Here is a 23,746-nt window from a genome sequence, read left to right on the forward strand (position 1 = left end):
GTTCGCTCTTTATCTCGGTAGGTATGAAGTGTATCAGAGTGTGATTGAACACAGTCAGTTGAAGGGTAGGAAGCTACAGGACAGAGTCTGTCAGTCAGTAGTGGTGGTGCTCAGAGTAGTTTTGCTTGGACTCTGGTGTGACTACAAAGTGTTTTGGACATTTTGTGGGTTATTGTGGGACATATCACCATTGACTGTGATCCCGAGGTGACCGTGAAGCACAAGACATGCTGCTAAGACTAAGTCTCCTCAGCCTACTGGCCCTCTCTCCATCTCTGGCTGCCCCACACCAAGGCTCCTTCCCTGGAGTGGATTCTCCCCACAGGAGCTCCAGAAACAACAAGCTGCTGCTCATCTCATTCGATGGGTTCCGTTGGGACTATGACAGGGACGTGGACACCCCTCACTTGGACGCGATGGGCCGGGACGGCGTCAGGGCTGCCTACGTCACACCCCCCTACCTCACCATCACCAGCCCCACACACTTCACCCTGCTCACAGGTAAACTATTACCAGGGTTGGGGAGTAATGAATTACATGTTTACAAAAAAAACGGTAACTGTAATCGGTTACATTACCAGCTAAAATATTGTAATCCGATTACAGATATATTTTTTAAACTAGATGATTACATCAAGGATGACTTTTAATTCAGAAAGGATGTTCACGAAAAAAATATTTGAGACTTCTCTGTTTTGTCAATAACATTCAAATCAGCATTGAAAAAAGGCGCAAATTTAAGTTAGTTCCACCTGAGCATGTCTGCCCACAAGTCAGAGACCGCTATGATGAGCCACCAAATGTGTTTGATGGATTGCGGGAAAAGAGCAGGAATAGGCTTTTGTAGGCTGCTGTACAGTCCAAACTATGTCTTCCAATGGTGCGACTGCTGTCGTCATCCAAATTTTATCCAATTTCAATAAACGCTTGCAGGTAAGGATGAGAGCAATGGTGTAGTTTACAGCGATACGGATATCTATATAGCGCATTGACGTGAGTCACACTGTTGCTCTCTCATTTAGCTATTTGCGCCATACGGATTGTGGTTGTTGTGGATGACTGTTCAGATATCTAAATGTGTATTTGAATCAAATAATGGTTGAAATCAAGAAGTTTAAGCTGCCTATCAATCATTGTTTTTGAAACCAGTGGACAGCGAGTGAAAAATGCGCTCTTTAAACAGCTGCATAGTGCGGTTCCCAGCCTATATGGATTAGAAATCAGGCTTTTATTGCTCAATCTAATTCATGCTGATTTTTTTAAAAATCCATAGGCCTAATGGACACATGCTCAAACTCGCACACGTTTGATAGAGTTAAAGGGGCAATCTGTAGTTGCCACTGTACATCGATTTTTGGACTTAAAAATGACAAAGATGTAAAGATCTAATTTTATCATATCATTCATTATATGTAGTACTTGTGTCCCTTTAGGGCACCTGTAACCCCCTTGCTTACCTACATTGAAATGCTTGGAATGTTCTTCATGTGGAACGCATTAAACAATGCCGACGTTAATTTCTCCTCCCGTCTCATGTCCTGTCCTTATTTTAGTTGTAAAAGTAATACAGTGTGCTATACAACAAAACTGGCGACGAGGAAGAAACGTTCTCACATTTGTGCTCATTATCTTCGGCAGAAAGTCTGAGTTAAATTCGTAATTTCTTCTGCTGTAGAAAGACGCAAACAAAACATGGAGCTAGCCAGTCAAGTGAAGCTAGTTCGCTTTTGATGTCACAGCAACGAGAGCCTCGAGGGATAGGAAGAGTTTCGCTGAGGGAGAAAGTGAAGTCATCGTGAGTTAAAATACTAAAACAAGGGTATGGGAGTAAGGGACCGTCTGAAAAGTGTAAGAAACAAAAATAAATCTAAAATGTCTGCATTGGTTGGAAATATATGAACATTTGTTGAATCTGTGGAACAATGGAGTTCCACAGTTCTCACAAACTTCTACAGATGCACAATCGAGAGCATCCTGGCGGGCTGTATGGCAACTGCTCCGCCCTCAACCGTAAGGCTCTCCAGAGGGTGGTGAGGTCTGCACAACGCATCACCGGGGGCAAACTACCTGCCCTCCAGGACACCTACACCACCCGATGTCACAGGAAGGCCATAAAGATCATCAAGGACATCAACCACCCGAGCCACTGCCTGTTCACCCCGCTATCATCCAGAAGGCGAGGTCAGTACAGGTGCATCAAAGCTGGGACCGAGAGACTGAAAAACAGCTTCTATCTCAAGGCCATCAGACTGTTAAACAGCCACCACTAACATTGAGTGGCTGCTGCCAACACACTGACACTGACTCAACTCCAGCCACTTTAATAATGGGAATTGATGGGAAATGATGTAAATATATCACTAGCCACTTTAAACAATGCTACCTTATATAATGTTACTTACCCTACATTATTCATCTCATAGGCATACGTATATACTGTACTCTATATCATCGACTGTATCCTTATGTAATACATGTATCACTAGTCACTTTAACTATGCCACTTTGTTTACATACTCATCTCATATGTATATACTGTACTCGATACCATCTACTATATCTTGCCTATGCTGCTCTGTACCATCACTCATTCATATATCCTTATGTACATATTCTTTATCCCCTTACACTGTGTACAAGACAGTAGTTTTGGAATTGTTAGTTAGATTACTTGTTGGTTATTACTGCATTGTCGGAACTAGAAGCACAAGCATTTCGCTACACTCGCATTAACATCTGCTAACCATGTGTATGTGACAAATAAAATTTGATTTGATTTGATTTGCACAGAACGTTTTGAGTACTTTGTGTTGGCAAATGGAATTAAAGCAGAAGTCGTTGTGCCAACAGTTTTGACTGTTTTGGGAGGAAAAACATCAATCTACTGCGCAGCCTAGTAACACCTGAAAAACCTGGTGATAAATCATATGATGAAATTGTGGCTACCTTAAAAGGACATTATTCTCCAAACCACTGATAATCGCAGAGATTCAGGTTTCATAAAATAAATCAAGAGGAGGGGGAATCAATCTCTCAGTTTGTGGCTGTATTGAAACAGTTATCTGAACACTGAATTTGGGCGAACGATGAGTGACACTATACTTGATCGGTTAGTGTGCGGCATGAGCAGCGAGGCAATTCAGAAACGCCTTTTGACTGAGAGTAACTTAACATTCCAGAGACGCACAACAGCTAAGTGCATCGACCCAAGTGCACAAGGTGTCTACCGAGTTAAAAAACAAGGCAGGAGGTGGCAAGCCATGCTATCGCTGTGGGAAACCAGGTCACCAAGCAGAAGAGTGTTGGTGCAAAGACTTAGACTGCAGAAGTTGTGGAAAAAAGGGTCAAATCGAACGTGCATGTAAAAACAAAAAGAGACAATCAAAGAAACTTACTGAACAAAGGAAAAGCGACTTCAGGGAGTACAAAAAGAAAGGTCATAAAATGGAGCACACAGAGGATGAACAAAGTGATACCCTGTCTGAAGGGGAAGAATCTTTGCATGTTATGTCAATTTCAGACAATGGATACGGGAACTGGGTGACATCGCTACTGGATGGAAACGCAGTACGGATGCAAGTGGACACTGGAGTAGCCATATCTTTGCTGTCTGAGGCTGTATACAAGCAGAAACTACATCACCTCACACCACAGCCCACAAAGATGACACTGAAAACATACACCGGTAAGATTGTTCCAGTGAGAGGAAGCGTTATTGTGGAGCTCAACAAACAGAAGGTAAAGCTACCATTCTACATTGTGAAAGGCAACCATCCAGCATTGCTAAGACGCACATGGCTGGAAAATATCAAACTAAACTGGCAGGAAATTCACATGGTTGCAAAAGAGGACACAAACCTACAAGGGATATTGAGGAAACACGCGGATGTGTTCAAAGGAGACCTTGGCAGTATGAAGGACATAACAGTTAAACTGACCGTGAAACCAGACAGCAAGCCAAAATGCTTCAAAGCTAGACCTGTCCCATACGCCATAAAACCAAAAGTTGAAATTGAGCTAAACTGACTAGTTGAGAATGGGGTATTGGATCCAGTGAATGTTAGTGAATGGGCTACACCCGCTGTTCCAGTCATAAAAAAAGATGGATCACTCTGTGGTGATTTCAGTCACCATTAACCCAGTCTTGGCTGCTGAAAAATATCCACTACCCCTCATTCACAACCTATTTTCTGGTTTAGCTGGAGGACATAAATTCAGTAAGATAGGCCTGACATAAGTCTATCTACAGATGCATGTGGACCAAGAGTCACAAGAACTGTTGATCATGGTGACTCACAAAGGACTGTACAGGTACCGGAGGCTTCCTTTTGGAATCACCTCAGCTCCGGCCTTGTTTCAGAGAGCTATGGACCAGATACTGAGCGGGCTTACTGTGGTCCATTGTTATCTCGATGATCTACTCATCACCGGCAAAGACTCGTAGGAGCACATGAGAAACCTGAACGCTACACTACAGAGATTGAAAGAGTACGGTCTGGGGGTCCGGAAAGACAAATGCAAGTTTTTCCGGCCCTTTGTTGAGTACCTGGGCCACATCATCAACAGTTCGGGGCTCCACAAGGTGCCATCGAAGGTGAAGGCCGTTGCGGAAACTACATCCCCACAGAACGTGAGTCAGCTGAGATCATTCTTAGGACTACTGACATACTACGCAAAGTTTGTGCCAAACCTAGCTAACATGTTAAAGCCACTGCATGAACTTTTGAACAAAACCAAACAGTGGAAGTGGACAGACAGATGTGAGGAGGCCTTCAAGTGAAAACAGCCTTAGCTCAGTCAGAGGCCTTAACCCACTTCAACCCCAACTTTCCATTACAGTTGGCATGTGATGCATCGCCTTATGGCGTTGGTGCGGTTGTCTCACAAATCATGCCATCGGGTGAAGAAAGGCCAATTGCTTTTGCATCACGGACCTTAAGTAAAGCCGAGAGCAATTATGCACAGATAGAGCATGAAGCACTCACCATTGTGTTTGTAGTTAAGACATTTCATCAGTTTCTGTTTGGCTGACGATTCACACTGCTGACGGACCATAGACCCCTCACCTCCATCTTTGGTCCCCACACCAGCATTCCGTTGTTTGCAGCCAGCCGCATGCAGCGATGGGCATTATTGTTATCTGCTCACCAGTATGCAATCAAGTACAGAAGGTCTGAGCAGCACTGCAATGCAGACAGCCTCTCAAGGCTTTCCTTACCTGTTGCACACACTGAGCACTCCTTGGCTGAAATCTTCTACTTCAAGGAAGTGACGAATGCCCCAGTTACATCTGACCAAGTAAAAAAGTTCACCCACACTGATCTAGTGATGTCTGAGGTCGTGGACATTGTCACTCGTGGAAATTAAGCTGTCGGACAGCCTACAACCTTACCTAGTGAGGAGAAACGAGCTCACAGTTCAGTTTGGATGCTTGCTATGGGGTTGTCGAGTCATCATACCGCCGCCACTGAGAAGGCAGGTGCTTGAAGAACTCCATTCAGGGCACTGTGGCATGGTGCGAATGAAGGAGATTGCATGCAGCTACTTTTGGTGGCCAGGTTTGGACGCAGCAATCGAAGACAAGGTCAAGTCATGTTCTGCATGTCAAAAGATGAGGAACATGCCACAGCTAGCACCACTACACCCGTGGGACTTCCCAGAGGAGCCTTGGCAGCGAGTCCACATAGACTATGCAGGCCCACTGGAGAATCGTATGTTCTTAGTTGTGGTTGACGCACACAGCAAATTGCCTGAGGTCACAGTGATGAAGAGAACCTCAGCGGAGAGAACCATCGAAGAGCTACGGTCAATCTTCAGTCGCTTCGGCTTGCCAATGCAACTCGTTAGCGATAATGGCCCCCAACTGGTGTCTGAAGAGTTTCTGTCATTCATGGAAGCAAATGAAATTCAGCACATCAAGTCAGCACCGATTCACCCTGCAATGAACGGCCTCGCTGAAAGATTTGTCCAAACAATGAAGCAAACTTTAAAATCATCACAAGGGAACGGCTCCCTCAATAGGCGTCTAAACACCTTCCTGTTAACCTACAGAAACACTCCCCACGCTACAACCAAAGTGGCACCCGCGTCAGCCATGATGAAAAGACAGCTTCGCACGTGACTCGACCTCCTGAGACCTCCAAAGACTAAACAGGTTGTACAGACACAACAGGGAGCATAGGTGGAGAGACAGCAAAGCAAAAGACAGAAGCTTTATAGCTGGAGAGAGAGTTCTTGCTCGGAACTACTGCAAATGTCCAAAGTGGATACCAGCCACAGTGGTTGCACACACAGGGCCTGTGTCCGACATAGTTCACACACTGGAAAACATAATCTGGAGGAGATATGTGGATCAACTGTTGCCAGGAACCAACCTCAGAGACGACTCCTGTCAAGTGACAAATCAAGATCAGCTACTGGAGACCTACCATGACTATGAACCATCACCTGAACATCCACTGCAGCAACCTACAAATGTGGAACGTGCTCCAGATTCACCTGAACCAGCCAGAGTGTCTACTCAGGGTACTGTTGCACCTCAGTCTGGGCATACACCATAACCACTCAGCCTCAGAGACAATGTGACTGTAGACTCACCTGTATTACGTACCCATTACCCCTGACAGGTTGACTATTTAGTTCAGACTAAGACTTAAGTCTGGGAACCCTCTTTCCCTAGTTTAGAAAAGGTTATTCTGAAAAGTTCATTTATTTATATTAAGAGAACTGTCAAAAAGAAAACAATAGGCTAAACAGTGAATATTTACTTTTTCCTTATGAGTCATCAAAAGTAAATGGGGAGCAATACATTGTGTATTAATATTCTAGTTTAGTCCCTTTAGGGCACCTGTAACCCCCCATGCTTACCTACGTTGAAATGCTTGGAATTTTCTTCCTGTGAAACGCATTAAACATGCCGACGTTAATTTCTACTCCCGTCTCATGTCCTGCCCTTTTATTTTTTTACATTTCACCTTTACTTAACCAGGTAAGCTAGTTGAGAACAGGTTCTCATTTACAACTGCGACCTGGCCAAGATAAAGCAAAGCAGTGTGACAAACAACAACACAGAGTTACACATGGAATAAACAAGCGTACAGTCGATAACACAATAGAAAAAAAGAACGTCTATATACAGTGTGTGCAAATGGCGTGAGGAGGTAAGGCAATAAATAGGCCATAGTAGCGAAGTAATTACAATTTAGCAGGTTAACACTGGATTGATAGATGAGCAGATGATGATGTGCAAGTAGTAATACTGGTGTGCAAAAGAGCAGAAAAGTAAATAAAAACAATATGGGGATGAGGTAGGTAGAATGGGTGAGCTATTTACAGATGGACTATGTACAGCTGCATTGATCAGTCAGCTGCTCAGATAGCTCATGTTTAAAGTTAGTGAGGGAAATGCAAGTCTCCAGCTTCAGCGATTTTTGAAATTCGTTCCAGTCACTGGCAGCAGAGAACTGGAAGGAAAGACGGCCAAAGGACGTGCTGGTTTTGTGGATGACCAGTGAGATACACCTGCTGGAGCGTGTGCTCGGGTGGGTGTTGTTATCGTGACCAGTGAGTTGAGGTAAGGCGGAGCTTTACCTAGCATAGACTTATAGATGACCTGGAGCCAGTGGGTCTGGTGACGAATATGTAGCGAGGGCCAGCCGACTAGAGCACACAGGTCGCAGTGGTGGGTGCTATAAGGGGCTTTGGTGACAAAATGCAAGGCACTGTGATAGACTGCATCCAGTTTGCTGAGTAATAAATTTGATTTGATTTTTGATTTGATTTTGGATTGATAGTCAGTTTTACTAGGGTAAGTTTGGCGGCGTGAGTGAAGAAGGCTTTGTTGCAAAATAGAAAGCCGATTCTAGATTTGATTTTGGATTGGAGATGTTTGATATTAGTCTGGAAGGAGAGTTTACAGTCTAGCCAGAGACCTAGGTATTTGTAGTTGTCCACATATTCTGGGTCAGAACCGTCCAGAGTAGTGATGCTGGTCGGGCGGGCAGGTGCGGGCAGCAAACAGTTGAAAAGCATGCATTTGGTTTTACTAGAGTTTAAGAGCAGTTGGAGGCCACGGAAGGAGTGTTGTATGGTATTGAAGCTCGTTTGGAGGTTAGTTAACACAGTGTCCAAGAAGGGCCAGATGTACTGTATACAGAATGGTGTCGTCTGCGTAGAAGTGGAGCAGGGAATCACCTGCAGCAAGAGCGACATCGTTGATATATACAGAGAAAAGAGTCAGCCCCAGAATTGAACCCTGTGGCACCCCCATAGAGTATGCCAGAGGTCCGGACAACAGGCCCTCCGATTTGACACACTGAACTGTCTGCGAAGTAGTTACTGAACCAGGCGAGGCAGTCACTTGAGAAACCAAGGCTATTGAGTCTGCCAATAAGAATGTGGTGAAAGCCTTGGCATGGTCAATGAAGACGGCTGCACGGTACTGTCTTTTATCGATGGCGGTTATGATATCGTTTAGTACCTCAAGCGTAGCTGAGGTGCACCCATGACCAGCTCGGAAACCTGATTGCACAGCGGAGAAGGTACGGTGGGATTCGAAATGGTCAGTGATTCTTTCATTGACTTGGCTTTCGAAGACTTTAGAAAGGCAAGGCAGGATGGATATAGGTCTATAACAGTTTGGGTCTAGAGTGTCACCCCCTTTGAAGAGGGAGATGACCGCGGCAGCTTTCCAATCTTTAGGGATCTTGGACAATATGAAAGAGAGGTTGAACAGGCTAGTAATAGGGGTTGCAACAATTGCTGCAGATAATTTTAGAAAGAGAGGGTCCAGATTGTTTAGCCCAGCTGATTTGTACGGGTCCAGGTTTTGCAGCTCTTTCAGAACATCTGCTATCTGGATTTGGGTGAAGGAGAAGCTGGGGAGGCTCGGGCAAGTAGCTGCGGGGGGTGCGGAGCTGTTGGCAAGGGCTGGGGTAGCCAGGAGGAAAGCATGGCCAGCCGTAGAGAAATGCTTATTGAATTTTTAGATTATCATGGTTTTATCGATGGGGACCGTGTTACCTAGCCTCAGTGCAGTGGGCAGCTGGGAGGATGTGCTCTCTTGTTCTCCATGGACTTTTCAGTGTCCCAAAACTTTTTGGAGTCAGAGCTACAGGATGCAAATTTCTGTTTGAGAAAGCTTTGCTTTCCTGACGGACTGCGTGTATTGGTTCCTGACGGACTGCGTGTATTGGTTCCTGACTTCCCTGAACAGTTGCTTATCGCGGGGACTATTCGATGCTATTGCAGTCCGCCACAGGTTGTTTTTGTGCTGGTCAAGGGCAGTCAGGTCTGGAGTGAACCAAGGGCTATATCTGTTCTTAGTTCTACATTTTTTGAAAGGGGCATGCTTATTTATGATGGTGAGGAAATTACTTTTAAAGAATGATCAGGCATCCTCGACTGACGGGATGAGGTCAATATCCTTCCAGGATACCCGGGCCAGGTCGATTAGAAAGGCCTGCTCGTAGAAGTGTTTTAGGGAGTGTTTGACAGTGATGAGTGGAGGTCGTTTGACCGCGGACCCATAGCGGATGCAGGCAATGAGGCAGTGATGGCTGAGATCCTGATTGAAAACAGCAGTGGTGTATTTGGAGGGCAGGTTGGTCAGGATAATATCTATGAGGGTGCCCATGTTTACGGATTTTGGGTTGTACCTGGTGGTTTCCTTGATATTTTGTTTGAGATTGAGGGCATCGTGGTGCCCTGACTTCCTAGTTAATTAAATGTACATGATTAGCTTAATCACGTAACAATAATTACAGAGAATTGATTTGATAAAATAACAGTCTTCACCTTTAATGATGCCAAATACACGACACTACCCATGCTAGATTACGGAGAAGTAATTTATAGAAAGGCAGGTAAGGGTGCTTTCGAGAGGTTGATGCTTATTTATAAAACCCTTTTAGGCCTCACTCCCCCCTATCTGACATACCAACTGCAGCCCTCATCCTCCACATACAACACCCATTCTGCCAGTCACATTCTGATAAAGATCCCCAAAGCATATCATCCCTTGGTCGCTCCTCTTTTCAGTTCGCTGCTGCTAGGGACTTGAACTAGCTACAAAAAACACCCAAACTGCACCGTTTTATCTCCATCTTTTCATTCAAAGACTCAATCATGGACACAATCGTGGATAGTTGTAGCTGCTTCGACTGATGTATTGTTGTCTCTACCTTCTTGCCCTTTGTGCTGTTGTCTGTGCCCAATAATGTTTGTGCCATGTTTTGTGCTGCTACCATGTTGTTCTGCTGCCATGTTGTGTTGCTACCATGTTGTTGTCATGTTGTGTTGCTGTCATGCTATGTTGTCATCTCAGGTCTCTCTTTATGTAGTTTTGTGGTGTCTCTCTTGTCATGATGTGTGTTTTGTCCTATATTTTTATTTTATTTTTAATTTTTAATGGCCTCGCAGGAGGCCTTTTGATAGGCCGTCATTGTTAATAAGAATTTGTTCTTAACTGACTTGCCTTGTTAAATAAAGGTAAAATAAAAAATATTAATAATTCAAAAGTTACATTACTGATTACAATTTTGGACAGGTAACTAACTGGTAACTGTAACGGATTACATTTTGAAAGTAACCTACCCAACCCTGGCTATTGCTACACACATGTACAATGTACACATACCGGTAGGATACATACTGTTACACAAATACCGCTAATTTACATAACCAACTTCACCCTAATCACATAACAACAAATATTGACATGCTGTCCTGTATTGCTTGTAAAGAGTGTATGTATCCTGTTTCCAGTGCCGCACACAAAAGCTAACTTTATGAATAGCCTACAATTAGATATAATTCGCCACCTACCACACATTTTCAAACCACATTGCATGAAGTTGTCTCTGCTTTTAACAAACACAAAAACTCTTTGACCACTCATTCCATTTTCCTCACAACATAAGTGCTGCACCTTCAAGTTACCCAAATGGAAAGGCCACCCGGTATCATACAATTCTCTGCTATGAAATTTACTTTCAACACGTGTAGGAAGCCAGGCATCAAATCCTTATTAAAAGCTGAAAGATTTATGCAATCTGAAAAGAAGGCAGAGTGTACGAGCGTTTGATGGAAACCGTTCTGAAATTAAAAACAAATCTAAACTGAATACCACAGATACAATGCACAGAGACATTATAGTCCACCGATGCTTTTACCTTCTTAAAAAAAACAAAGGCACACCAGGCCTTAAATACAAATATTTTTTTTCCATTCATTCGTAAAAAGTATTTTATCTGTAATTTGAGAAAATAAGGAGAACAATGTTGGCATAACAGTTTAGCTACCATCAAAAGTCTACTATCAAAATTGGAAACAATGTTTCATTTTTAAGATGTGCTGACAGTACGAAATACAACGCTTCTACATGGAGCATGCGCATGCATCATTGAGAACCGCAAGCAACTTCTTCACAACCCTGGGGTGTATTCCTTACGTAAACCGTTTACCATTTAAGAACCATAATGGAAGCAAACAGAGCAAAAATAGAGTTTCTATTGGACAAATTCAGGTAGGTCACCTCCACGTTTCATTCTGTTTGCTTCCGTTTAAGAAACACACAATAACACACAATTATTTTCTAAGGCAAAACTAATTGCTGAATGGCTTCTTATTCAGGTGAAATAGGCCTTATGGTGATGTGCCTGTGAACTGTTTTCTTCCGTCTCTACCCACAAACAAAATGCTATCTATACTGAGAGTACAAAACATTAAGTACACCTGCTCTTTCCATGACATAGACTGACCAGGTGGAAGTTATGATCCCTTATTGATATCACCTGTTAAATCCACTTCAATCAGTGTAGCTGAAGGGGAGGAGACAGGTTAAAGACATCCAGCCAACTTGACACAACTCTCGGACGCATTGGAGTCAACATAGGCCAGCATCAATGTTCCCTCTAAGCTGCGCATAGACACGCAGCTCCCCTCTGAATACTGTGCAGAAGAAATATGAGCCTGTGCACGAAATTGAAATTCACTCAACTTTCTACAGTTTTCCCCTTTAGTCAACACTGTCAACGTTTCGCTCTACTGTTGGAATTGTGATCAAATCAATGCAATATTAGCCACTTCCGATGTAATATACCGAAACAAAACAAACTATTTTGTATACAAAACTTACTGTGCATGAGATTTTCTTGTAGGCAGAGCGCATTGGAGTTGGATCCTATTGCATTGAAAGGCATGACTCATGCTTGTACTCTAAATTGGAATAGGATTCTATTGCATCGTCAAGCACGACTCAGGCTAGTATTCTACACAGACCAGTACTCTACACAGACCAGTGCGCCATAACAAATCAGAGCTGCAGTCGGCCTATTTGCAGATAGTCATTGCCATATATGGATCTGTGCCATTCACTTTGAACTGGACTGTGTTTAGGCTACAGTATGAGCTGTCACAAGTAGATGCGCTTGTTTTGAGATCAAAGTGAGAGCTCCATGTAACCATGTGTGCACATTTGTTCATATTCTTTGCTAGTTAGTGAGTTATTAGCTCAGTTATAGATAATTTCTAGTCAACAATTGGGGAGTGGTTGCTTCAAACAAGAGCACAAAATGTGGACCGTCTTTGAAAAGCAAGTCAGATAAAGAGCTTTTTTATGTCTTAAAGGGAATTTGTTTTATTTTAAGGCAGTCTTGAATAAAGTAGCCAATAGGCAGAACATAATTTGTCTGATTTTCTGTAATAATGGTATGGGAATAACAATGAATTCTATTTTGTACAGTGGTTTTTTGCATCAGACACAACATTTTCAGTCACCTCCTTGACTGAAGGACAAGTGGATTAACAGGTTAATTTCAATCCCTGCAGTTTTTTTTCTTCAAAAGTCTCATGGAATGTTAGTGTTGAACACCAGGCATGGGCTGCTACTGTAGGCTGAATGATAGAACAGATATTTCCATGTTAAAATGTTATGTGATGCGTTTTTCTCCATAGTTTTTTATGGTAGGCCACTCTGGGAGGCCTACATTATGATCAAATAGCCACAGTAGCCTACTTGTAACTTAAAGGGGGTAGCCTCAGTGTTCACAGTAAAAAGGGACGGAAGTTGCAGAAAATGTTATTAATTTTCAAGTTTGAGCTCAGCATACCTGAAATGTTCTTTGTGCCAAAAACACATTTTAGGGAATATTGACCAGCGTCCCTGTGGAACGCTTTCGACACCTTGTAGAGTCCATGCCCCAAAGAATTTAGGCTGTTCTGAGGGCAAAAGGGGTGGAGCTCAATATTAGGAAGATGTTCCTAATGTTTTTTATACCCAGTGTAAAATATCGCTAAAGCAAGTTAAGATTCTGTTTTTAAGACATTATGATATAACAAACGCCAGAGTCTGATTACTATTAGGCTGTAATTAACTTTGAGACAGACACCATTCTGCAACCCATTCGGCTCCAGAAGAGATGAATGAATGTCCATGGTCCTATTGGCCTATTATAAGCCAACAAGACAATGGAGGTCTATCAACACCACATTCACAGCCCCACTTATAAGGTCTCTAACCATGGGACTGCTTCCTGCTTGTTGCTTGTCTCTGTTCCTCAGGTCGGTACATAGAAAACCATGGAGTGATCCACAATATTTGGTTCAACACTACGACCCAGGAGAAGAAACAGTACTACATGACCCAGTTTGTGGATTCCTACTGGGACAACGGGAGTCTGCCCATCTGGATAACAGCGCAGAGACAAGTGGGTGCAACACACACAAACACACAAATCATCTCTGTCATAACTTTCTTAATTCCTTCTATGTCCCTTGGTGGGTCTGAAGCTACTGTATAATTGTAATGTATTACAGCTCCGTTATAAATAAGGTTAGAATCATTTTCACCCTTCCTCTGCCATGCAGGGTCTGAAGGCAGGCTCCCTCCACTTCCCCGGCACGGCCGCCACCTACAAAGGTGAGAGAGTAAAGGTCAGCCAGGTGGAACCTCGTTTCTATGAGCACAACAATGAGACGGACTGGAGGATCAATATCGACAAGGTGATTGGTCAGTGGTTCTCCAAGGAGGACCTAGACTTTGTGTCTTTGTACTTCGGTGAACCAGATGGAACGGGACACAAGTATGGACCAGAATCCCCGGAGCGCCAGGAGATGGTCCAACAAGTGGACCGGACCGTGGGATACATCCGCGATACCACCCGGAATCACGGCCTCTCTGATCGGCTCAACATCATTATCACTGCTGATCACGGAATGACCACTGTGCTCCGGAATGGCCTGGTCGACGAGATCATCCTGTCCGAGATTCCGGGATTTGACTTCCGGGATATCAAGTTCCAACTGGTGGATTATGGACCAACAGGAATGCTTCTTCCCAGAGAGGGAATGCTGGAGAAGGTGTACCAGGCCCTGAAAGGGGGCCACCCTCACCTGCATGTGTATAAGAAGGAGGACATGCCTGGTAGGCTTCACTATAGTAACCACCCTCGCCTCCTGCCCCTGATTCTCTTCGCTGATCAAGGATATGTCATCAATGGCGTGAGTGTGCCGAAACAGTGTCCTAACAGTACTATATTGTTGTTCTTTATACACGCTACTCAGGAGACGGGCATCATTTTTCCTGATCAGGTCATGTGGTCAGAACAAACTCTCTTCATACTGTCTTGATGGCATGCATTGAAGTTCTGTTACCAAAAACCATTGCAATCTCTGCACTAAAACCCTATAAGCACTCTTTCATTATCATCTGTACAGTTTTTCCCAGTCCAGTTCAACAAGGGAGAGCATGGCTATGATAACCAGATGATGGACATGAAGCCGTTCTTCAGAGCTGCGGGGCCTGACTTCCAGAAGAACCTGGCTGTGGGACCCTTTGAGACGGTCAACGTGTATCCGCTGATGTGCCACCTCCTGGGCATTAAACCGGAGGTCAACGATGGGTCCCTGGAGGTCACTCGCCAGATGCTGGTTCCCAAGAAGGACCAGGGATCCTATGAGAGTAAGTCTTTACGTTTATAATTTATTGACAGAACATTTATGTGCAGAACAACATAGGATATTCAAAATGTGAATTCTGCTTGGACAGAATTATAAACTTTTCCTATTCCCCATTAAGTACAGTGCCTTGCGAAAGTATTCGGCCCCTTTGAACTTTGCGACCTTTTGCCACATTTCAGGCTTCAAACATAAAGATATAAAACTGTATTTTTTTGTGAAGAATCAACAACAAGTGGGACACAATCATGAAGTGGAACGACATTTATTGGATATTTCAAACTTTTTTAACAAATCAAAAACTGAAAAATTGGGCGTGCAAAATTATTCAGCCCCTTTACTTTCAGTGCAGCAAACTCTCTCCAGAAGTTCAGTGAGGATCTCTGAATGATCCAATGTTGACCTAAATGACTAATGATGATAAATACAATCCACCTGTGTGTAATCAAGTCTCCGTATAAATGCACCTGCACCGTGATAGTCTCAGAGGTCCGTTAAAAGCGCAGAGAGCATCATGAAGAACAAGGAACACACCAGGCAGGTCCGAGATACTGTTGTGAAGAAGTTTAAAACCGGATTTGGATACAAAAAGATTTCCCAAGCTTTAAACATCCCAAGGAGCACTGTGCAAGCGATAATATTGAAATGGAAGGAGTATCAGACCACTGCAAATCTACCAAGACCTGGCCGTCCCTCTAAACTTTCAGCTCATACAAGGAGAAGACTGATCAGTGATGCAGCCAAGAGGCCCATGATCACTCTGGATGAACTGCAGCGATCTACAGCTGAGGTGGGAGAATCTGTCCATAGGACAACAATCAGTCGTATATTGCACAAATCTGGCCTTTATGGAAGAGTGGCAAGAAGAAAGCCATTTCTTAAAGATATCCATAAAAAGTGTAGTTTAAAGTTTGCCACAAGCCACCTGGGAGACACACCAAACATGTGGAAGAAGGTGCTCTGGTCAGATGAAACCAAAATTGAACTTTTTGGCAACAATGTAAAACGTTATGTTTGGCGTAAAAGCAACACAGCTCATCACCCTGAACACACCATACCCACTGTCAAACATGGTGGTGGCAGCATCATGGTTTGGGCCTGCTTTTCTTCAGCAGGGACAGGGAAGATGGTTAAAATTGATGGGAAGATGGATGGAGCCAAATACAGGACCATTCTGGAAGAAAACCTGATGGTCTGCAAAAGACCTGAGACTGGGACAGAGATTTGTCTTCCGACAAGACAATGATCCAAAACAAGATATCCATAAAAAGTGTTGTTTAAAGTTTGCCACAAGCCACCTGGGAGACACACCAAACATGTGGAAGAAGGTGCTCTGGTCAGATGAAACCAAAATTGAACTTTTTGGCAACAATGCAAAACGTTATGTTTGGCGTAAAAGCAACACAGCTCATCACCATGAACACACCAACCGGAGATTTGTCTTCCAACAAGACAATGATCCAAAACATAAAGCAAAATCTACAATGGAATGGTTCAAAAATAAACATATCCAGGTGTTAGAATGGCCAAGTCAAAGTCCAGACCTGAATCCATTCGAGAATCTGTGGAAAGAACTGAAAACTGCTGTTCACAAATGCTCTCCATCCAACCTCACTGAGCTCGAGCTGTTTTGCAAGGAGGAATGGAAAAAAAATTCAGTCTCTCGATGTGCAAAACTGATAGAGACATACCCCAAGCGACTTACAGCTGTAATCGCAGCAAAAGGTGGCGCTACAAAGTATTAACTTAAGGGGGCTGAATAATTTTACACGCCCAATTTTTCAGTTTTTGATTTGTTAAAAAAGTTTGAAATATCCAATAAATGTCGTTCCACTTCATGATTCTGTCCCACTTGTTGTTGATTCTTCACAAAAAAATACAGTTTTATATCTTTATGTTTGAAGCCTGAAATGTGGCAAAAGGTCGCAAAGTTCAAGGGGGCCGAATACTTTACTGTAGGTTTACCAATGGAATTACATCATACTTCATAATAGAGAAACATATTTTGATCACATGAAAGTGAGCTTTTATTTGTCATCAACTGTTTACAGGTTAGTAATCAATATTCAACAACAAAAAGCTTAAATGTTGAGGAAATGAATTTAAGCTTGACCAAGGACAGAATCATAAGCTGTCTTTTTCTTACACCCCATTGCTCAGGTTTACCCAGGGAATTATATGACCCTTATCTCACGTTGTTGAACCTTTGCCTTTATAGAGAAACACGTTTTGAATACATCAGGACATCAGTAAGATCTACCAAAATGCCTATCCCATGATAACGATCTTTCCAATGCTAGTTCTAAACCTTGAACCCGTGCAGATGTATCTGATAAACTATATAACATTCTGATAATAAATGTTGCAGATACATATCTTGTTTTATGCCTTGATATGAGAACGTAATCTAACAGGATGATCGCCATGTGATTGTGTCCTACACAGCAAATTCCCCAGTGTTAAATTAACACTAAAGTGTGGACCCATATAGACACTATTGAATTAGCACACTGCTTTATGCAAAGCTTTTTTGCATATTTCCCAGAGTGCGTTGGTTTTCATGAGAATTATAGAGTTACCACATGACTGCATTTGTTAGTGACAGAGACATCCTTGTTGCATACATCCAATTTAGTCCTATGTACTTTACCAAGTGAGATTCTGAGTGAATATGTTATAATTTAAGGTCCCGAACAGACATTTTGATTCCCATCTAAAATAGGCTTTTGAGTGGCTAAAATATCATAATATTTTTGGGGGTTAGAAATGCTCAAAGTTAAATAAAAAAAAAAATTATCTCGTGGCTTTCCTTCGAACTACCAGGAAGTTTGAAAAGACAGACTGAGTGGGCGGGGAACTTATATTCATGAGCTCACCTTGACTGACAGTTCTTTGACTGATAGCTCAACAAACTTGGATGCAGTGAGCAGTGTTGCACTAAAATCCTCTCAAGCTAATTTGGTGGAAAAAAAAGGACACCTACACCACCCAATGTCACAGGAAGGCCATAAAGATCATCAAGGACAACAACCACCCGAGCCACTGCCTGTTCACCCCGTTATCATCCAGAAGGCGAGGTCAGTACAGGTGCATCAAAGCTGGGACCGAGAGACTGAAAAACAGCTTCTATCTCAAGGCCATCAGACTGTTAAACAGCCACCACTAACATTGAGTGGCTGCTGCCAACACACTGACTCAACTCCAGCCACTTTAATAATGGGTATTGATGGGAAATGATGTAAAATATATCACTAGCCACTTTAAACAATGCTACCTAATATAATGTTTACATACCCTACATTATTCATCTCATATGTATATGTATATACTGTACTCTATATCATCTACTGCATCTTTATGTAATACATGTATCACTAGCCACTTTAACTATGCCACTTTGTTTACATACTCATCTCATATGTATATACGGCACTCAATACCATCTACTGTATCTTGCCTATGCCGCTCTGTACCATCAGTCATTCATATATCTTTATGTACATATTCTTTATCCCCTTACACTTGTGTCTATAAGGTAGTAGTTTTGGAATTGTTAGCTAGATTACTTATTGGTTATTACTGCATTGTCGGAACTAGAAGCACAAGCATTTCACTACACTCGCATTAACATCTGCTAACCATGTGTATGTGACAAATAACATTTGATTTGATACACAAACCAACTCAAACAACATTTAAATTGCATCACTAACCAGGTTTCCATCCTACCTTTTTCTCACCAATTGGTAGTTACAGTCTTGTCCCATCGCTGCCTGTACCGACTTAGGAGAGGCAAAGGTCGAGAGCCATGTGTCCTCTGAAACACACGCCGCACTGCTTGCTTAACCCAGAAGCCAGCCACACCAATGTGTCAGAGGAAACACCGTACAACTGGTGCCCGTAGCCAGCGTGCATGCACCCGGCCCACAACAAGGAGTCGCAGAGGGCGATGGAACAAAGACATACCAGCCTGCCAAATCCTCCCATAACCCAGACGATACTGGGTCAATTGTACGCTGCCTCATGGGTCTCCCGGTCATGGACGGCTGCGACACAGCCTGGGATCAAATCTGGGTCTGTAGTGACACCTCTAGCACTGCAATGCAGTGCCTTTGACCGCTGTGCCACTCCGCAGGCCCTCCATACAACCTTTTTATGCAAGTAATGTTAAATAAAAAATGTCATGACAGGCATCAAATCAAATAAAAGTGTATTTGTCACGTGCGCCTAATACAACAGGTAGACCTTACAGTGAAATGCTTACTTACAGGCTCTAAGCTATAGTGCAAAAAAGGTACAGTATTAGTTGAAGAATGGGTAAGTAAAGAAATAAAAACAACAGTGAAAAACAGTAGTGAGGCTATACAGTGGCGAGGCTATTAAAGTATCGAGGCTACATACAGACCCCGTTTAGTCAGGCTGATTGAGGTAGTACGTACTTGTAGATATGGTTAAAGTGACTATGCATATATGATGAACAGAGAGTAGCAGTAGTGTAAACTGGTTGGTGGGTGGTGGGTGGCGGGACACAGTGCAGATATCCCGGTTAGCCAATGTGCGGGAGCACTAGTTGGTCGGGCCAATGGAGTGACTATACATATGTGATAAACTTGATGGAAACAGCACATTTTTCGGGCAAAATTTCCAAATGAGGACAAAATAAAACACGCTTGACAAGGTGGGAACATTTTGTGTCTGTAAAATTAAATATGCAAGAAACTATGTAGGAAACCCTTTTATGAGCAAATATTGATATAATAACCCTCATATCAAAGTGAACTTGGAGTCACCCGATGACATGTTGTGTGGACATGTTGTGTGGTCCACTACGACTTGTCGGGGAAGCATGCAGTTTACAGATTAAATCAGTTATGATGAACTTCACAGGGTGGTGAAAGTGCAAGGTAATGAGCTTGATGCTCCTTTCTAATAAATATCGAGGGTCTTATTCAGGTGACATGATCATTGATGCTTGGCTGCTGTTTGACAAATGAAAAATGTATCTTGCTCTTTTGTCCACAGTAATCTTATAACGTAGACTATATGTACACTCTAGCCATGTATCTGTATCTAGAGCGCATGTGCAAATGCAGAAGTGTGCACACTTGCTATATAATGCATTTGTTTTGTTGAGAAAACCATCATTGGAGTTGAAAATGTGATATTTTTATGTATCTCCACCATCTGTGCTCTGTTGGCTAGAGTGCACATAGCAATACCATGGAAACACTTGCTATAAAATGCAACATGCGATTTATTCGGTACATGAGAATTAAAAAAACAAATAAGAAATGAGTTTTTGTATGAGAACACAGTCTTGAAAAATCTGTGTCTTCACACGATGAAGTTGCGCACCTGCTAAAATTGGTTTCCTATTGAACATACTTCTTTCTGAAAGATATATTATAGTTTGATTACATTTTAAGGTGTCTGAGGAGTTAATACAAACTTATTTTGACTTGTTGAAACAAAGTTTAGAGGTAGATTTTTGGATTCCTTTCTCTGCAAGTTGAATGACTGGATTACTCCAATCAATGGTGCCAACTATACAGACTTTTTGGTAATATAAAAAGGATTTTATCTTAAAAAACGACACTACACGTTATCTCTGGGATGTGTTAACATGACAACTACTTCAGAGTTTTTCAACGACCCCCCCCTTTTGTTCCATGCTGGCTGAAGACCTAGCTAGCCACTAACTATCTAACATCAGGCACAAATGAATAGTGCCATAGATGAATAGCATAAACTTTTAGTTATATTTGTTGACACCCCACAGTCAAGTTTTGGCACCAGTAGAGTAGCTATTTAGCTATATAAACCACGCCCCTCCGCAAACGCACCTTCTCCAATGTTGGTTACAAGGCAATACTTATTTACACTAGATAAGAAAATATCATGTTTTGGTGTAATACAATTAGGGTCATGTCAAAAACATGATTTTGACCGTTCATGCCTTCAAAAAGACCCTGCTGCTTGGTCAACCCAGAAGGAAACCAATTAAAAACCCAGTTAATGGTTAAATTATTAAATTACCCCATGTTTTAGTCATCTGAACAACCCAACATGTTGGGTTATTCACACAACCTGTCACAGTATGCTGGCTTGCAAAGTGATGTGTAATTCCTATTGAAATCAAGCCATATTGGGGATATCAAACCTCCAATCCAATTTTTTGTCACCCACAACCGCATTCAGAATTAACCCCAGGGTTGGGAAAACTGTAATTTGAGAGTACCTAAAGCATATATACTGGAACAATCTTTTCAGTAAAGGGTGAATTAAATAAAAGTAACATATTGGATTAGTTAAGAAAATGTGTGTCATTTATATCTGAGAAGCATAAGATTGATTGATTGATGTAAATGAAAAAACGTAGACATTGAAACAGGTCATTCATAAAAACAACCTGCTATCGAGCATTTTGTGAAGTCTGATAATAATGGGCTTGGTTTTGGTTAAAGCTCTGGTTGTTAACACCAACACAGGGGTTATTTTACACCAAAGAGTGTTAGTTCAACATTTACAGAATTCATTGCTATGTTTTAGAGCACAGGCCCTCAAAATGAGGCCTTATGACATATGTATTGTGTTTTATAATACAATTTGAATGAAAACATTCTCTTGGGATCTCACTTGGTGAAGTCCACAGGATTGAAAATGGTTGAATGCAAGAACCATGTCTCTGTCACTAACAAATATAATCATGGGTGGTAACTCTAAAAATTCTCTCAAAAGGCAAGGCACTCTAGGAAATAAAGCTTTACACCAAGGAATGTGTTAACTTTACAGTGTCTATACATACGGGTTCACAATTTCAGTGTTCATTTAACCCTGAGAATTTGCTATGTATCAACAAACAGATTATAGCACAACTTATCATAAAGACTCTGAAATTACAAAAGGTTAAAGTTTGTGTTTGTGTGCGTGTGGGCAGGCGTGCGTGCGCACGTGTGTCCAGTGGTACACACTGCATTCAGTCCTGCTTCTCCTGGCAGTTCACTGCACTATGATAGTCTAACTCATTTGTAAATGTTTTCCAGACAGGGACATCCAGTGGGAAGTCTTCATCGGCCTGACATCGGTCGCTGGTATATTAGCTCTGGTGTTTGTTGTCACCACAGCTCATGCCATGTTGAAAAGGACTCAAATGGACAGGAGGTAGGCTACATTTGAAAGTCCTTCTCAGAGGACAATACTTTTTATTGTATTCTATTCTATTGTAATCTGTCTCAGCAACATCTTTACATGTGACTACCACACGTCTGTAGTACTGACTACTACCTTGCCCTCACTTTCTGTTACAGATCTGAAGTCACCCACGAGGATCTCAATGAAAAAGAGTCCGATAAACAAACCTCCTTTTGAAAACCATTACCTTTGTGGGAAGTCATTTGTTTAACAAGTTATTGGGCTTCTGTGTGATTTGAGTGCTAATATCCTAGTTTAACCAAACAGAATGTTGTTTTTATACCAATGCAATATACATCTGTATCAGTGTATCAGGAAGGCCAACACCCTAACTCTAATCCTAGCTCTAACCCTGGCTTCATGTCCACACCCGGTTCAACCCTACAATATGTTTCAAAACCAATAACAAGCTTATTGATTATGCTGCACTCGTTATGTCTAGGGGTCTAAGGCCTACATGGTCTGTAACCTGATTTTTATGTGTGCATAAATGTGAGAGGTATGTGTATACGACCAGGTGTCGGATGCATGTACCCAGAAGATAGCAACCTTAACTTGGAGCTATACAGTAGAGCTATGCAAACACCACAATCGAGTTCCTTTGAACACTGAGTTAAATGGGGAACACTGCAGCATATTTAAATATTTAACACTTTCAAAAGTGTTATTTTAACACCAGTACAGTGGACTCATCTGTTCACTGAAAATAGTATGTTTTTACACTTTCAGAGTTAAAGGTATACCCTTGGTTGTACTGTGCAGCTGCCCAATCAGATTATTGTTATTTCTAAATGGTGACCAAAATACATACAGTATTGTATATACAAAAATATTCCAAAGGCCACATTGCCACCAAGAAAAAAGCCTATAGCCTCCCAAGTCTACAAGCTTACACACTAATCTCCCCTACAAAGGCTAAATGCAGTAACTACCCTTTTGGTCAAAATGAATTTAAGACTGAAATCAGGCTCTGTAGCATCTGTATTTTATTCTTATGACAATGTGTCCTGGTTCAATTTTGTTCAGTCAGAAAAAATGGAATGTGAAATTTGCAGTAACTACAAAATACAAGTAGAAACCAAGGCAAACAGCAGTAACTGAAGTTACTCCACTTTGGCTTAGTTCCAGCATGTTTTGACTGCAGTAACAACACTACCGTTCAAAAGTTTGGGGTCACTAAGAAATGTCCTTGTTTTTGAAAGAAAAGCAATTTTTTTGTCCATTAAAATAACATCAAATTGATCAGAAATACAGATTAGACATTGTTAATGTTGTAAATGACTATTGTAGCTGGAAACGGCAGATTTTTTTGGGGGGGGGGGAATATCTACATCGGCGTACAGAGGCCCATTATCAGCAACCATCACTTCTGTGTTCCAATGGCACGTTGTGTTAGCTAATCCAAGTTTATAATTTTAAAAGGCTAATTGATCATTAGAAAACTCTTTTGCAAATATGTTGGCACAGCTGAAAACTGTTGTTCTGATTGAAGAAGCAATAAACTGTCCGCCTTTAGACTAATTGAGTATCTGGAGCATCAGCATTTGTGGGTTCGATTACAGGCTCAAAATGACCAGAAATAAAGACCTTTCTTCTGAAA

General features: G+C 42.1%; 1 protein-coding gene across 1 annotated transcript; it reads left to right on the forward strand.

Annotated features, from left to right (window-relative positions):
• Positions 1–23,746, forward strand: LOC110502780 (ectonucleotide pyrophosphatase/phosphodiesterase family member 7). Its single transcript, XM_021581054.3, has 6 exons — positions 1–501; positions 13,561–13,706; positions 13,867–14,499; positions 14,716–14,959; positions 21,999–22,116; positions 22,263–23,746. The coding sequence occupies exons 1-6, from the start codon at positions 228–230 to the stop codon at positions 22,321–22,323; spliced, it is 1,476 nt and encodes a 491-aa protein (XP_021436729.3). The 5' UTR covers positions 1–227; the 3' UTR covers positions 22,324–23,746.

The sequence above is a fragment of the Oncorhynchus mykiss genome, chromosome 23 (genome assembly GCF_057628025.1).
Source record: "Oncorhynchus mykiss isolate SJ-2025 chromosome 23, ASM5762802v1, whole genome shotgun sequence".
Classification (NCBI taxonomy): Eukaryota; Metazoa; Chordata; class Actinopteri; order Salmoniformes; family Salmonidae; genus Oncorhynchus; species Oncorhynchus mykiss.